The 15,693-nt window shown below is 52.6% G+C and overlaps 1 protein-coding gene across 1 annotated transcript in view; it reads left to right on the top strand.

Annotated features, from left to right (window-relative positions):
* Arhgef10l (Rho guanine nucleotide exchange factor 10 like) overlaps positions 1–15,693 on the top strand; it is a 108,236-nt gene that overhangs the window by 57,453 nt on the left and 35,090 nt on the right. The window contains exons 20-21 of the mRNA XM_059255308.1: positions 595–695; positions 11,469–11,590. Of these exons, the coding sequence (XP_059111291.1) occupies positions 595–695; positions 11,469–11,590 (223 nt within the window). The remainder of the gene's footprint in view (positions 1–594; positions 696–11,468; positions 11,591–15,693) is intronic.

The following is a 15,693-nucleotide window of genomic DNA, read 5'->3' as shown; positions in this document are numbered from 1 at the left end:
GGGGCCCTAGCCCTAAAGGCCCCCTCCGATCATCTTCTCTGTTTCTCTCTTCTCCTTACCCCCTTCCCTTCCATCCATCCTCCCATCTTTCTTCCTTCCCTCTCCTCACCACCCCCTCCCTTCCTCTCTCCCTCCCTCCCTCCCTCCTTCCTCTCTCCCTACCTCCCTCCTATCTTCTCCCCCCTTCCTCTTTTCCTTACTGTGTATGCATCCACTCTGTAACCATCTTCTGAGTGACTGCCCGTGTCAGGTGCTGGGGATAGACAGTGTGAGGTCCTTTCCTCCATGATGAGGCCCACAGAATTCTGGCAGGGAGTGATGCCAGGACCTTAGCTGGGCATAAAGCCAGGGCTGTTGGAGGTCTGGGACTGGGCTGCCAAGAATGGCTTAGCTTCCCTAGCCAGGTGCCTCCTGATCATCACAGAGGGTGGAAGGAGGTCTCCACAAGGGGGTGGAGCTTTGCCAGTCCACAGGCCTCCCTCCATCTCCAGGAACATGGGTTGGAAAAGAGCCAAGGCCTTCCAAGTCCTTCTGGGGAGCTGAGCCTCTGTACCAGCTACTCATGGGGGTCCTGCCTCATCTCGCCCTCCACAGGTCTGGCCGTCCCATCAGCTTCATGGTGGTCTTCATCACACCGAACCCCCTGAGCAAGATTTCCTGGGTGAACAGGTTACACCTGGCGAAGATTGGCCTCAGTGAGTACAGCCCAGGGCAGGTGTAGGGAGGGAGATGGAGAGTATGAGCACAAGGTGAGGCAGGGGCATTTCCCAGTGGGAGGGGGGTGAAGCCATGCAGAAATGCCTAGAGCCCAGTTCTGAACCTTGGACCAGTCACTTTCTCTCTGTACCTCCTCTCTGAGTTATTGGAACTTGACACAGTGAATTAGCAGCTACCAGGGCCCCAGTGAGGGAGGGAATGCTTAGGGAGTGAGTGCCAAGTCTTCCTGGTGCATGGAGGCTGCCAGCCTGCTAACCAGCTACTGTGGAAAGTACACACTGGTAGTACTTAACTGCCACGGAAGTACGGGAAAATAAACAAGTAAATACCAGGTTGGAGTCAGCTGATCTTAGCCACTGGCCTCCTTACTGCCCAGCATGGTGGATTATGCAATAATCCTAGCACTTGGGAGGCTGAGGCAGGAGGATTTGGGGTTCAAGGCCAGTCTTAGCTGCAGAGCAAGGCTGAGACCAGTTTGGGTTACATGAGACCCTGGACTCAAAAAACTCAAATAAACCAAAAATAAAACCAAACTCTCCTTATGGCTGTTTCTCCTAGGCACCTATTAGTACTAACAGAGATAAGTAAATGGGTCTTTATGGACTGCTTCTGATGTAGCACACACTTGCAAAATCCCACATACGCCCTTGTTCACAAGATCCCTGTTGTAGGTCTGTTGAGACCTTTTTCATTGAGGACTCAGGCCCAGGGCGGTGCAGTGACTTTTGTGAAACTGCATAGCAGGAAGGGGTAGAATTAGGATTCAGACACGGGGCATTGTACCCCTGGAACCTAGGCCACCACCCTGTCCCTCTGCCCCATGCCCACCACATTCACATGCACTGGGTTGTAATGACTTCATCTGTTTGTTTTGTGACTTGGAGTCTTAGACGGTCAGAAGTGCTGTACGATAGAAGTCCAGCTGATACTGGGACCATTTCTTTACCTTTACTGTGTATGTGATGTTTTTATAGATGTTACTTATTAATCTTTGTTTTACATGTGGGTGTTTTGCCTGCATGTATGACTATGTGCCCCATGCATGCATGCAGGGTCCTCAGAGGCCAGAAAAAGTTACCGGATCCCCTGGAACTGTAGTTATAGATGGTTGTGAGCCACCATGTTAGTGCTGGGAATCAAACCCAGGTCCTCTGGAAGAGCAGCTGGTGCTCTTAACCACTGAGCTATCTGTCCAGCCCTTCCAATAGGTTTAGAAAACATTTCTGAATCAGGAGCCAGGGCCTTTGTCACCTGGCTTTCATTCATTCATTAAAAAAACCTTATTCATTTGCTTCATTATAGGTTTTTTTTTTGAGACAGGTTTTTTCTGTGTAGCTCTGGCTGCTGGCTGTCCTAGAGCTCACGTTGTAGATGAGGCTGGCCTCGAACTCAGAGATCTGCCTGCCTCTGCCTCCCTAGTACTGGGATTAAAGGCATGCACTACCACCACCTGGCATCATTACAGTAATTTGTGTGTGTGTGTGTGTGTGTGTGTGTGTGTGTGTGTGTGTGTGTGTGTATTTGTGTAGAGGCCAGAGGCCAGCCTAAGATGTTGCTCCCCAGGTACCATCTACTTTAAAAATAGAACTGTGAGTGTTTGCATAGATGCCTGTGCACCACTTGTGTGCCGTGTGCTTGCACAGGTCGAAGAAGATGCGGAATCTCCTGGAACTGGCAGTAGGGGTGGTTGTGAGGCACCATGTGGGTGCTGGGAACTGAATCTGGGGCCTCTGGAAAAGCAGGCAGTGCTCTTCATCACTGAGCCACCTCACCAGCTCCCACTTTTTTTCTGGGGCTCACTGACTGAGCTGGGCTGGGTGGTCAGCAAACCCAGGGATCTCTCTGTCTCTTTCTCTTCAGTTCTGCGATTGCAAGTGCACGGACCGTTCCCAGCTTGTTTGTTAGTTTTGAACCAGGGCTCACTATGTAACCCTGGCTGTCCTCGAACTCACAACGAACTCACAGAGATCCACTTGGCTCTGACTCCTAAGTGCTGGGATTAAAGGCCTGTGCCGTCACACCGTTTTCCAGCTTTTTTTTTTTTTTAAATGTGGCTTTGGGCCCTTGTGCTTATGAGACAGGTACTTTACCGAGTGAGCCATCCTCTGGTAATTTTAGGCATAAAGAGCCCTGACAAAACTCAGAAGGCTTTCTGCTCTCGAGGAACTTGAACTTGAGATGGACAGGTGGACATTAAATGAGGTGCTGGGCGGTGAAGTGGGGCCGTGTTGCTGTCACTGAATGTGAGGGCTGCGTCAGGGAGAAGCCGCCGTGGGAAGATCTGGGCCGAGTGATCCAGGCATGTGAATCACAAGTGTGCAGGTCCTGGGGCAGCAGCAACAGGTGGTTCCCAGTGGCCAGAGCGGGTGGGGGTGGGGGTGGGGGTGTCAAAGAAGTAGGTGGTTGAATCGGAGGGCAATGGTGCTCTGTAGAGCAGGAGTGAGGCTTGCAGGGTGTGCGGGAAAGATGCAGGGTGTGCGGGAAGAGGCACATGTTCTGGATGTGTTCCAAAGGTGCTCACTGAAATGTGGGAGCCTGTGATATCACAGTTGGGGTTCCATCCAAGGGAGCCATTCTGCTGCGGTGCAGAGGGCCTTGGAGGAGCAGGTGCAGGGGGGAGGGGGGAGGGGGGAGGGGTGTGTGGCTCTGGAGGAGCTGTCCCAGCAGTGTCTGCTTGGTCAGTGTCCTGGGTCTGGGGCTGGTGTAGCTTAGAACTTGGCCTTGTCACTGCAGGGAGGCTGCAGAGGGTGGAGGGAGGGTTTTGAGAGCTGCCCCATCCCTGACAGAGGACTTGGAGATCCGGGCCTTGGAAGGGCTGGGGGTGCCCGTACTGGGTCCTGGAGGTGGGTACATGCTGCCTTCCCTATTATACATGACTTCAATGTTAGGCGGATGCTAAAACTCAGTGTGAGCCCGTTCCTCCCTCCCTCCCTGCCTGTCTGCCTCCTGCTCTCCTGTCCCCCTGTCTCCCCCCCAGCTCCTGACCCCCACTCCCTGACCCCCTGTCTCCTGCCCTCTTGCCCCCCTTTCCCCTCCTCCACCTCCTGCTCCCTGCCCCTGCCACCTGCCCCCTGCCTCCCTAGGGGGCCTCCTGCCTCTTTGCTCCCCCATCCCCCTTCCTTCCCTCTTCCCCTTCCTTCCCTCCTCCTTCCCCTCTGCTTTTCCTTCTGCTGTCAGTGGGGAACTAGGGACCTAGGGCACCACACACCCTCAGTACTCCTTTTACTTCTATTGGGAGGCAGGCCCTCCTTGAGCTGAATTTACTCTGTAACCCAGGCGGGCTTTGAACTTACCGTCCTTCCAAGTCAGCTTCCCAAGTGCCTGGGACACAAGCCGGAGCTCCTGGACCAGGCATTCCAGGAAAATGGACTTCCTGTTTGAACTCTGACACTCTGTGGAGCTGGACTGGTGCGCTGGGCCTGGCGCTGACTGAGGCAGGTGCCTGGGCAGCCTGTGGGCCACCTTGTCTCCACACGGCTTCACTTCAGCAGCCTTAATAGGAGAGTCATTTGAAATTATATCTGAATGCCGGGGTCTCCTGGGGCTTGAATAGTTTATTCTTTTCATTTTGCTGCGTTTGTTCTTCATCTGTGTGTGTGTGTGTGTGTGTGTGTGTGTGTGTGTGTGTAGGTGTGCAAGGAGCAGAACCATGTTAAAGATGTGACATTCCTTTATCATATTTAATTTTCTTCTGCATACCATGAGCCAGGATGGTAATCCTCTGAAGACTGAGAAAGGAGAGGGACGGGAGAGCCTTTGGTCTAGCGTTACCTTGTGGTCCTGGGGAAGGCCTTTTTCCCGAGCCCCAGTTTTCCCACCCTTGACCAGACTAGATCTCTAAGGGCCCTTGCTTATTGTACGTAGGGTCTCAGGTGCCCTGGAAGGTTCAGAAGGTGACCAGGGACAGGCCTTACACCATTTGATCTGGAGCCAGATGGTCCTGTTTGGTTCATAGTTCCAAGGCTTCTAGGCTGGGCTGTCCTGTAAGCTGTTCAGCTTCCAGCTCTGGGGGAATCAGAGAGCAGGGACCACGCAGGTGCTTCAGGTGACAGGGTTCTGGTGAGAGTGGGTGGGCTGTGGGGGCCAGCCCTGCATCTGCAAGTTAGAGCCTCACACGATAATGCAGAGCTGGGTCAAGTCTCTTCCCACAGATCATAGCTGCTAGCCTCCATTCATAAAGGCTTGGTAGATGGGTGCACAGGGAAGGCTCCAGAGAAGGAGAGAAAGCCGGGGTTCTCAGGGTTCTGCTGCACCCCAGCTCTCAAGGCTCTACTCCTCTGACCCTCATATCCCCAGGCCCCAGAGCCGCTCCCACTGACAGCTCTCCAGAGAGGTCTGGGTGTAGCAGGTCCTACCCACACCCACGCCCACACCCACACTTACAGAAGCGTCAGAGGCTTGGGCCAGGCATCTGCTTGCCACCTGCCAGCCTCCCTGTCTCCCATCTCTGGTCTAGTCTTCCAGTCCCCTGTCTTCTCAACTACCCAGCACTGATGTTTACCTCCTCCTGAGCACAGCCTGGGAAGCCTCGGTACTGTGTCCTAAACCTAATCTCCATTAACCCTGCAAATCATCCCAGGGCTGGGACCCCTAAGCCAGTGGTTCTCAACCTTCCTAATGCTGCGACCCTTTAATACAGTTCCTCATGTTGTGGTGACCCCCAACCATAAAATTATTTTCCATTGCTACTTCATAACTGTAGTTTTGCTGCTGTTATGAATTGTAAGTATCTGTGTTTTCTGATGGGTCTTAGTGACCCCTTTGAAAGGATCATTCAATCCTCCCACCAAAGGGGTTGTGACCCACAGGTTGAGAACCACTTCCAAGATTCTCTGGCTATGGTGTCCCTGTCCTTTGGGATGGGGGACAAAGGTCTGTGTCCTAGCTGGGAACTTGTGGCCTTCAGCCGCCTCCCTGGATAGTGTCAGCATCTCTTGGGGGGGGGGGCATGGCTGATGGGAAGGATGCCTGGCCTTGTGACTGTGGCTGTGACTGACGATGGCGTCTCCCTGCACTGGGGACATGCGATAGGGTCTTGAAGACGGCTGTGGTTCTGGGAATCTTGACAGCAGTGCATCTACGATGGTGAAGACCTCACCCTGGAAGCTGAGCACAGAGCAGGCTAGAGGCGGCTCAGCCCCTCGCCATAGTGTTAAGAGGAAGGATGGTGATTAGAAATGGCCACCATTTCTCCAGGGCCTGGTATACCCTAGACCTTATTTATGTTCTTTCTGGGCTCCCCCAACAACTCTAGATGATTGGAATTCCGTCCCCTCTTTTCTAGACCAGGCAAAGGTTCAGTGTCACACAGTGAGTTGAAGGCTGGCTTAGGCTGTGCCTAGGGTGTTTCTAGCAGACCAGAGGAGATGGTTCCTTGGTTGGGGGTGCTTTCAGCCCTAGAGATCCCTTTTTGTGTCATAGCGGCTCTTGAGCTCCGTGAGCTCCAATAAACACGGCCCTAGATAAGCCTCTGCTTAGCGGCAGTTGGAATCACGGCCGTGCCATTGGTACCTCTCCTGAATGTCACTTACCCCAAGTGGGCTTCCAGCGTTCAGTGGCCACAGCCTCCTCGTTTGGTCTCCGCCGCTCTGGTTTTGTGACACAGACAATGACAGTGGCAGATGGGGAGCCACAGCTCCATTTTCTTTCCCCGCTCCCAGTTGCACACAAGAAAGGCACCATCTGGAAGGAGAAGGTCAGGCTGTTAAAAATATATATGGTAATAAATTGCCAAGGCCTGACGGGCTGTGGGTGTGCAGGGAAAGGAGGGAGGGGCTGGGGTGAGATATGGAGGTGGGGGCTGTGCGTTTACCTGTCTGGCTGTCAGGGGGGTGAGCTAGCTCCGTGGGTCTCCTGCCTGGCAGAGGAGGGTCTGTTTCCTTGTGAGTTCCCCGAGGGCAGGGACAACATCTCAAATTGTGTCCTGTTTATTTACCACCGGGCCTTAACTGAGAGGCAGCAGGGCGGCCGGCCGGTTTCCCACGGTGTATGGGCATGCTGTGTATCATGCCCTGTGGCTTCTTTTCTTCATTTCAGCTTCCCAGCACTTTGGGGATCCCCAAAGTGAGGATGAAAGGATGTAGTGTTTTGGTGTATATTGTGCTGAGGTCCCCTTGCCTGATGGGTCTCTCACACTCTGGCTTTTTTTTTCTGTGGCAAGGTTAGGTTTTATGGAACAGTTTCCAGGGCCCAGAGTGTGAAGGGCTACTTCTGAGCCCTTCAGGCAGGGCTAGGAGCCCTCAGGGTAAGCAACCAGCTTTGTGTGTTAAAGGAAGTGTTCAGATTCTCAAGGTCTGGTTACACATGTGTTTCACTCCAACCCCTCTGGCCCTGCTGGGCTTTGGGCTTCCTTGTAAGAAGGAGGTGGTTCCTTCTTACACAGATCAGCCTTTCATTTTGCCTTGGTATCTTTTCTTTCACAAAAGCGAGTCATATCAATGGGGTACGTTAGACACCCATGCAAAGTGAGGCTGCAAGAGAAAGGTCATGTTCAGATTGCCCTTGGTTATTGGTGTGTGATCGGTAGTATCGCTGGCACCATGTGAGTGGTTATTGGTGTGTGATTGGTAGTATCGCTGGCACCATGTGAGTGGTTATTGGTGTGTGATTGGTAGTATCGCTGGCACTATGAGTGGTTATTGGTGTGTGATTGGTAGTATCGCTGGCACTATGAGTGGTTGTGTGAGGGAAAGTTTTGGCCCTCATGAATCATTGGCATTATAGGGAACCTCCTGTCCCCACATGCATGCACTTATATACACAGGCTCACACACAGGCTCACACACAGGCTCACACACAGGAATAGAGAAGCTCGTGGAAGAGCAGAGCTAACCCTGTTCCTTCAGTTATAATGGGTAGTGCCTCATGAACTCATCTTGAGTTGAAAACATCCGAAGGGGAAACTGCATTTAACCTCTAACCTCCCACACACCACAATTTAGCCCAGCTGACCTTTAGCATGCCCAGGTCATTTCCATTAGCCCCGGGTTGGGCAAAATGATTTCTTAATCAAGTGTGTGTGCACTGTGTATATAAATAAGTGAGGTTGAGCTTGGCTGTGGAACACTTGCCCTAGCATGCCTGACATCCCAGGTACCATCTCTAGTAATGCAAGCAAACAATGTCTATGCATGCATGGACACATTCACACATGCACAAATGCACACACACACACACTGATGGGTGTGGGGAAATGTGACAAGATCCAAAAAGGCAACATCCAGGGTGGCCTGGAACTGGCTGTCCAGCATCCTGAGAGATGATGCCTCCTAGTGCCCATCCAGGGAAAGATCAAACCTCAGAATCAAGGCTAGTCTCTGCTTTCCCACCACCGCAAAGTGGACGGGCTTAAGTTGAATCGTCCCAACCCGGAGACACTTGCAGTGCTAAAAGGATGTGACAACTCTGACAGAGGCTGGGACTCTGTTGAGAAGGAAGGGTGGAGGCACAGGTAGGCAAGGCTTTTAGGAGAGGAGCCGGCTGCCGAGTTGGGTAGAGGGGCAGCGTTCCATGCAAAGGGACATCCAGAGCTGCGTGCTGAAATTGCTGTGGAGCCAGGTGACCAGGAGATGAGGCTGAGAGGGAGGGACATTCCTTGTGGCTCTTCCAGAAGAGTCTGGGCCTGACTCCAAGGAGTCCAGGACTTTTCAAACATTTTCAAACAGGGAGCAATGGCGTGCTCTGTGGAGTTGTTTCAGGCTGGCCTTGGAGGCTGGGTGGAGGGCAGCTCATATCCAAAGGCAGGGGCAGCATGGGCCTGGTCCCTGCTTCCTGTTTGCCACCAAGGAGGGGTGTGGGACTTAGGGAGGCTGCTGTCCCAGTAGTTCAGTTGATGACCCCCTCCTAGTCCAGAGCTACAGGTGCCCTCAGGTGGGCATCTCCAGGGGCAGAGCTAGCATTGCTGTGTCAATAGGCCTCTGTGACAGTGGCATTGGGACTCTGGTTCTAGCTAGTTTGGTACAAAGAATACAGCTATAGGAGCACAGCAGAGCCAAGTCCCTGGGTGGGTAATGTCACCCACCACACTCAATCCCTGTGCATCAGTGTCGCACATATATGGTGGTGATCACTGTATCGGTGTTGTGTTACTGTGAACACTGGCCAGGTGGATCCACAGCCCTAGAATATATTTTATTAGTTCCTTTTCTCATTGTTATGACATAAACAAGAAAGAAAGAAAGGTTTTCTCCTCCTTCTCCTCCTCCTCTGCCTTCTTCTTCTTCTTCTTCTTCTTCTTCTTCTTCTTCTTCTTCTTCTTCTTCTTCTTCTTCTTCTTCTTCTTCCTCTTCTTCTCTTCCTCCTCCTCCTCATCTTCCTCCTCCTCATCTTCCTCCTCCTCCTCTTTCTCCTCCTCCTCTTCCTCCTTCTCCTCCTCCTCTTTCTCCTCCTCCTCCTCTTTCTCCTCTTTCTCCTCTTTCTCCTCTTCCTCCTCCTCCTCCTCCTCCTCCTCCTCCTCCTCATCCTTCTTACAGTTTGAGGGATGCATTCCATCGTGGAAGGGAGGGAATTCATGGCGGCAGGAAGGTGAGGCAGCTGATCACACAGCATTTCCAGTCAGGAAGCAGAGAGATATGGACACTGGTGCTCAGCTGGCTTCCTCCATTTTACTCAGCCCTGGGCCCCAGCCTGTGGGATGGTGCCACCAACATTCAGGGTAGGTCTTCCCTCTTCAGCTAACCCAGTCTAGAGACTCCCTCACAGATGTGCCCAGAGGTTTGTTTCCATGGTGAGTCTAGATCCTGTTAAGTTGGCAATCAGTGCCCACCATCACAGCTTGATACTCACTGATACGTGGGCATACACACCCTGTGTGGGGTATCCCTGTCACACTGGATGGCTGTCCTGGGCTGGTGTATAAGAAAGGAAGGCTCCGGCTGGGCGGTGGTGGCGCACGCCTTTAATCCCAGCACTCGGGAGGCAGAGCCAGGCGGATCTCTGTGAGTTTGAGGCCAGCCTGGGCTACCAAGTGAGTTCCAGGAAAGGCGCAAAGCTACACAGAGAAACCCTGTCTCGAAAAACCAAAAAAAAAAAAAAAAAAAAAAAAAAGAAAGGAAGGCTCCTTAGTCAGCAGAATCCCTGGGTCTGACGTTAGCTTGTTCATTCCCTCCTCCTTCTCATTCATTCATGACAATAGTTAAAAATTTGTTTTTATGTACACGGGGGGTTTGCCTGCATGTGTGTCTGTTCATGTCTGTGCCTGGTGCCCAAGGAAGCCAGAAGAGGGCTTTGGATCCCTTGGGACTGGAGTCATAGACAGTAGTGAGCCATCACGTGGGTCCTGGGAATCAAACCTTGGTCTTCTGGAAGAGCAGCCAGTGCTCTTAGCCTCTGAGCCATCTCTCCAGTCTCCATTCATTCATTCTTGGAGCCCATGTATCCTGAACTCGTAGTCTGTGCCGGGCACTGCTGTGGGGACAGTGGTGAATGACACAACCCAGACCCTCTGCACCGCTTCCAGCCTAGGGACATGTGGAGACAAACCACTAAGGTACCTGAGCGGAGATGATTTCAGACGGGCAGAAAGGCACCGAGGGAAATGAGACAGAGTCTTCAGTGGGTCCTCAAAGGGGGCGGCCATAGCCAGGGTGGTCAGAAAGGGCTTCTCAGAGGAGGCTACCCGTGAGCAGACCGCCCTCCTCACCATGAAGTGAGAAAGCACCAGTTGCTGGCGTGAAGCCCAAGACCACACACAAGCATCTGATCCAGTCCTTGAAAACAAGAACCTTTTTATTTCTTGTTCCTAAACCGCATGAAGGCATGGTTATCAGCCCCACTCCACCCCCAACAGACAGGGCTCACATAGTCCAGGCCTGGACCTCACCTTGTAGCTGAGGATGACCTTGAACATCTGATCCTCCTGCCTCCGTGTCTGAGGGCTAGACTGTGGGTGTGTGCCTGGTTCATTCTGTGACGGGGCTGGAACCCAGGGCCTCCTCCTGCATGCTAGGCGAATGCTCGCTCCACCAACTGAGCCACATCTCCAGCCTCACGAGCTCTCTCTTTTTCTTCATCTCTCCTTTCTTTTATGTGGGATGCGCATGTGGTGTGTGTGTGTGTGTGTGTGTGTGTGTGTGTGTGTGTGTGTACGAGTGAAGTCACCTGCGCAGGCGTATGCAAAGGCCTGAGGTTGACATTGTGTGCCTTCCCTCTGCCACTTTTCTCCTTGGTTTTTGAAGCAAGGTTTCTCTGAAGTTGGATCTCTCTCTCTCTCTCTCTCTCTCTCTCTCTCTCTCTCTCTCTCTCTCTCTCTCTCTCTCTCTCCCTCTCTGTCTAGACTGGATGGCCATGGAGGCCCTAAGATCTGTCTGTCTGTCTCTACCCTCTATCACTGGGGTTACAGATACTGTCACACCCAACTTTTACATGAGTGTGGAGGATTTGAACTCAGGTCCTCACACTTGCCCAGCAAGTACTTAATCCACCAACAATCTCCCCTACACAGTCACCTCTTTATTGGCAAAGGAATTGAGGCTCAGGGGGTTGTGGTATCCTTACAGGTTGCTCCATGGTAGGGTCAAGCTGGGACTCTGTTCTCAGGTTTCCCAGATCCTTGCCTGTGGTCCATAGCCAACTCCAGACTGGGCTTCATCTCAGACCAAGAGGCACGTTGGGTGGGGGACTGACCAGGGCAATAAGGTCACCATGGGACCTGGCCTGCTGGGGTCGGTGGTGATTCTCAGGGTTGGGGGCCAGTCACCACCTGCCGGGGCTCACACTCACTAGCTTCCTCCACCTCCTTCCTCTTGCTGCAGGGGAGGAGAACCAGCCAGGATGGCTGTGTCCCGATGAGGACAGGAAAACCAAAGCCCCGTTCTGGTGCCCCACCCTGGCCTGCTGCGTCCCTGCCTTCTCCTCCCGGGCCCTCAGCCTGCAGGTGAGTGGACCTGGCACATGGTGCTGTGGTGGCCCTGCCTAGCCTGGGAGACCCAGTGTCCAGGTAGCATCTGCTGCAGCAGGAAAAGTCCAGCGTCTCAGTCCAGCTAACTAACCCAGGGGGCCAAGCCTTTTTTTTTTGTCGTTCTGTGAGTCAGTATTCCCATCAAAAGAAAGGGTGTGTATGAATGATCAGCATGGGCCATGGGGTGGAAAATTCCATTATTTTGTAATAGTGAATACCAGCAACCTCATCTGTTGAAGGCCTGACTTGGGACTGTGCCCAAGATGATGCCATGAGGCCAGTGCTGACTTTGGTGGCGACTTCCCTTATCCCGGGATGCTCCGTGGTCATCACACCCTCTCCCTTGCCCACTATTCTCTTCTTGTGTTTAGCTGCACTTCTTGTAATAGTGATTAGAACAGAATTTCACAGGAGATAAAAGCCCAGACAGGTCTTCCAAAATGACAGCCAATAAGGGGTTGGTTCAACTTGATTACAGTTTCCATGGTATTAACCACCAGGAAGCTCGCCACCCCCCAATCCGTCCCTTGTCCCTTATGTCCTGGCAGAGCCCACCCCTCCATCTGGAGCAACTGTTGTCTATCCTCTCCCAAGCAGATGAGGACCCTGAGCTCTGGGACGGGCGAGCGAGCGTGGGACCCAGCACAGATAAATAGTCGCAGGAGCCATGCGGGCTGGGCTGTAGGACTGGGGCTCTAAGAGCTGAAAGAGCCCCCGTGCGATGTAAGTTCATCGTTCATTCCTTTACTCATCTGTCCGTTCACAGGTCATCCCTGAGCACCTACTGTGCGCTAGAATTGGGAATGCAGTGGTGACCAGGACGTACGAGGTTCCCACCTCCTGCAGCCTGCAGTCTAGTGGGCAAAGACGGGCAGGGACCTCAGCACACAGAAGGGAACTGAAGGGAATTCATGAGTGTAAAGCAGAGATATGGCAGGCATGGAAATGGGGACTGCACGGTTCGTGGGTGCAGGGAGGGCCCCTTGGAGGAGGTGGCATTAAACAGCAGAGCCACACAGCAAGAAGGACACAGACCCCAGGGGGCCCAGGGGGATCCACTTTGTAAGTAGTCCAATCAATACAGAGCAGACAAATCAAGGGTCTGGCAGGAAACAGGATGGAGCTTAGTTGTCTCTTAAAGGGGCCTTCTTCTAGACCTGTGAACAGTGGCCATTAAATTTCAATGTGGGTTCTGGAGGGGACGTTGAGGCTGTTGCTGTGGGTGATGAGGCCTGTCGCTGGGTGAGGGAGACCATGACAGCCTTGTAGTGTTTCATTCTTGAAGCCCTGATGGACCCAAGCCAGGTAATGGTGGCATCTGGATCTTTTATTTGAATCCTTGGAGGTGGGGCTATATGGACAGAAGAAGAGACTGAGATAGCTGAATAAGGCTTGGAGCTCAGTGCAGGGGCCTGCCAGAGGTGGAGTCTGGCTGGGACTTGGAGGCCAGGGCTTGGGGCCAGGGAAAAGCAAGAAAGGATCTCACTTCTGCAGAGTGAGGCCTCACTCAGCCTCTGATCAGGATACAGAGTAAAGCCATGTACTACTCAAAGTTTATTTAATTTTTTTCTAGAGATTTATTCATTTTTATTTTTTGTGTATGGGTGTTTTGCTGGCATATATGTATGTGCACCACACGCATGCTGTACCCACAGAGACCAGAAGAGGGCATCAGATGCCCCTGGAACCGAAGTCACAGATGGTTGTGAGAGGCACCATGTGGATGCTGGAATTGAACCTAGGCCTCTGGAAGAGCAGCTAGTGCTCTTAACTGCTGAACCACCTCTCCAGTCTCCCATGTAATCGTTTCTTTTTTCTTTCTTTCTTTCATTCATTCATTCTTTGTTGTTATTGTTGGTTTTTCAAGACAAGGTTTCTCTGTGGGGCTCTGGCTGCCCTGGAACTCCCTCTGTAGACCAGGCTGGCCTCAAACTTAGAGATGGGATTAAAGGTGTGGGCCACCACTGCCCAGCTTTCCCATGTAATACTTAAAGAAAAATTATCCTTCAGAGTATGGCCTGTAGGTGTTTTTTTTTTTTTAAGGGAATAATGAAGGACTGAGGGTTACCTGTGGGCCTTGGTGTGGAAGCCAGAGTCCATGGAGAGGAGACTTTTAGGCTCTGTCCTGTGTTACTTACACAAAGCTGGCCCTGAAGTGTGGCCTCTGCAGTGGAGACTGGAGTCTTCCGTCCCCCCCAGGATCTTAGGGTTTCCTGATACGTAGGTCACACCTTGGGTCAGACATGGATGGTGGAGTCCCTAAGTGGGTTTCTGTTTCCAGAGTCTCCTTGAAAGAACGGACACCTGATGGGAACCATCTGCCATCCTGAACCTGGGAAGATGAGCAAGGGCCTGTGTATCTCCTCTCTTGGAGCTGTTGGGGCTCTAGAACATGTGGGCTGGCAGTGCTCAATCCATGCTCAGTTGGTCCCTAGGAGCCCCCATGTCAGCTGAGAGAGCCATGCGTGAATCTCTGTGGGTAATGGGCCCGGAGGCAGGGGTTCCTGGGGGACCTGCCAAAGCCTGTCTGGCTGTATTTTCTGGGCTCATCTGGCTCTGCTTTGCCCACCTCCTACCTAGCCCAGACAGCTGTGCCCATCAGCTCAGTGCTGGCAGCCGGATGAATTAGAGCGGAGACGGCCAGCCTTGTCCAATTACTGTGGGAACAGATGTGTATGTGGGCAGCTGCCCAGGCTTCTCTCCCACTTATGCAGGCTCTCAGGTGGCCACATGAGCTGGCAGCCAGCCTATTTCTTCTCTTGGAAGGCTGGAGTTGGGCAAGGGAAGTGCTGGCCCTGCCTCTTTCCTGGGCAGACAAGACCCTGACCTGTAGCTGCTAGGTGACGTGTGTGCCGGGCTGTATCCTTGCTGGGGCTTGAAGAGCAATGCTCTTCTTGGAGCTGACAGCCATGCCCATGCCGGGCCGTGCCAGCCCTCTGGTCGGCAAGGGAACTGGTTGTGGGGGAGTGTGAGAGGAGTCTGACTGGGGGTCTCCCTGCCCTCGTTATATCCCAGCCTGGAATGCCCCAGTCATGTGACACTAGAAAGCTGTTGTAGCTCATAGTATAAAGCCACATCTTTTTTTTTTTTTTTTTTTTTTCTGAGACAGGGTTTCTCTGTGTAGCTTTGGTGCCTGTCCTGGATCTCGCTCTGTAGACCAGGCCGGCCTCGAACTCACAGAGATCTGCCTGGCTTTGCCTCCCGAGTGCTGAGATTAAAGGCGTCCGCCGCCGCCGCTGCCGCCGCCGCCGCCGCCGCCGCCGCCGCTGCCACCACCACCACCACCACCACCACCACCACCTGGCTAAAGCCACATCTTTAGTAGCAACTAGAGAGGCCATTGAGACCCCTGGCTGGTCACAGTGAGGATTAAATGATATGGTTGAGGGTCTGGGGAGACGGCCTAGTGGTAAATACTTACCATGCAAACATGAATTCCATCCCTAGCACTCATGTAAAAACGATGGGTGTATAGTGTGGACCTGTAGTAATCCCAATGTGGGGAGACAGAGCTGGGTGGGGCTCTAGGCACAGTGAAGTATCCATCCTGTCTCAAAAAATCCAGTGGATGGTTGTAACACGAATCCTAATTGTTCTTAATAAAAACCTGGAGCCAGGTATCAGGGTAAATGCTGAAAGACCAGAGAGACAAAGGAACAAGCCACAGCCACCTCTCACCTCACCAACTCCTCAGCTGAAAAACACTGAGCTTCTGTCTCCTCCCACCTTATATTCCTTTCTCCACCCAGCCGGTCTCAACCTCCCTAGTGCTGAGATTAAAGGTGTGTGCGTGTGTGCCTCCCAAGTACTGGGAGCAAAGGCATGAGATCCCAAATGTTGGGATTAAAGGTGTGTGCCACCACTGCCTGGCCTCTATGGCTAACTAGTGCTGGCTTTGCCTTCTGATCTTCAGGCAAGCTTTATTTGTTAGATCATACACAAAATATCACCACAGAAGGTGTTTGAGGAAGACACTCAGTGTTGACCTCTGACCTTTCTGCACACGTGTACACACATGCACATATGTGTGTGCAATGCACTCAGGGCTCAAGAAACAGAAGGAACATCTCAGGACGTTT

Source organism: Peromyscus eremicus, chromosome 2 (assembly GCF_949786415.1).
Source record: "Peromyscus eremicus chromosome 2, PerEre_H2_v1, whole genome shotgun sequence".
Lineage (NCBI taxonomy): Eukaryota > Metazoa > Chordata > Mammalia > Rodentia > Cricetidae > Peromyscus > Peromyscus eremicus.
This window is presented reverse-complemented; position numbering and strand designations above follow the sequence as displayed.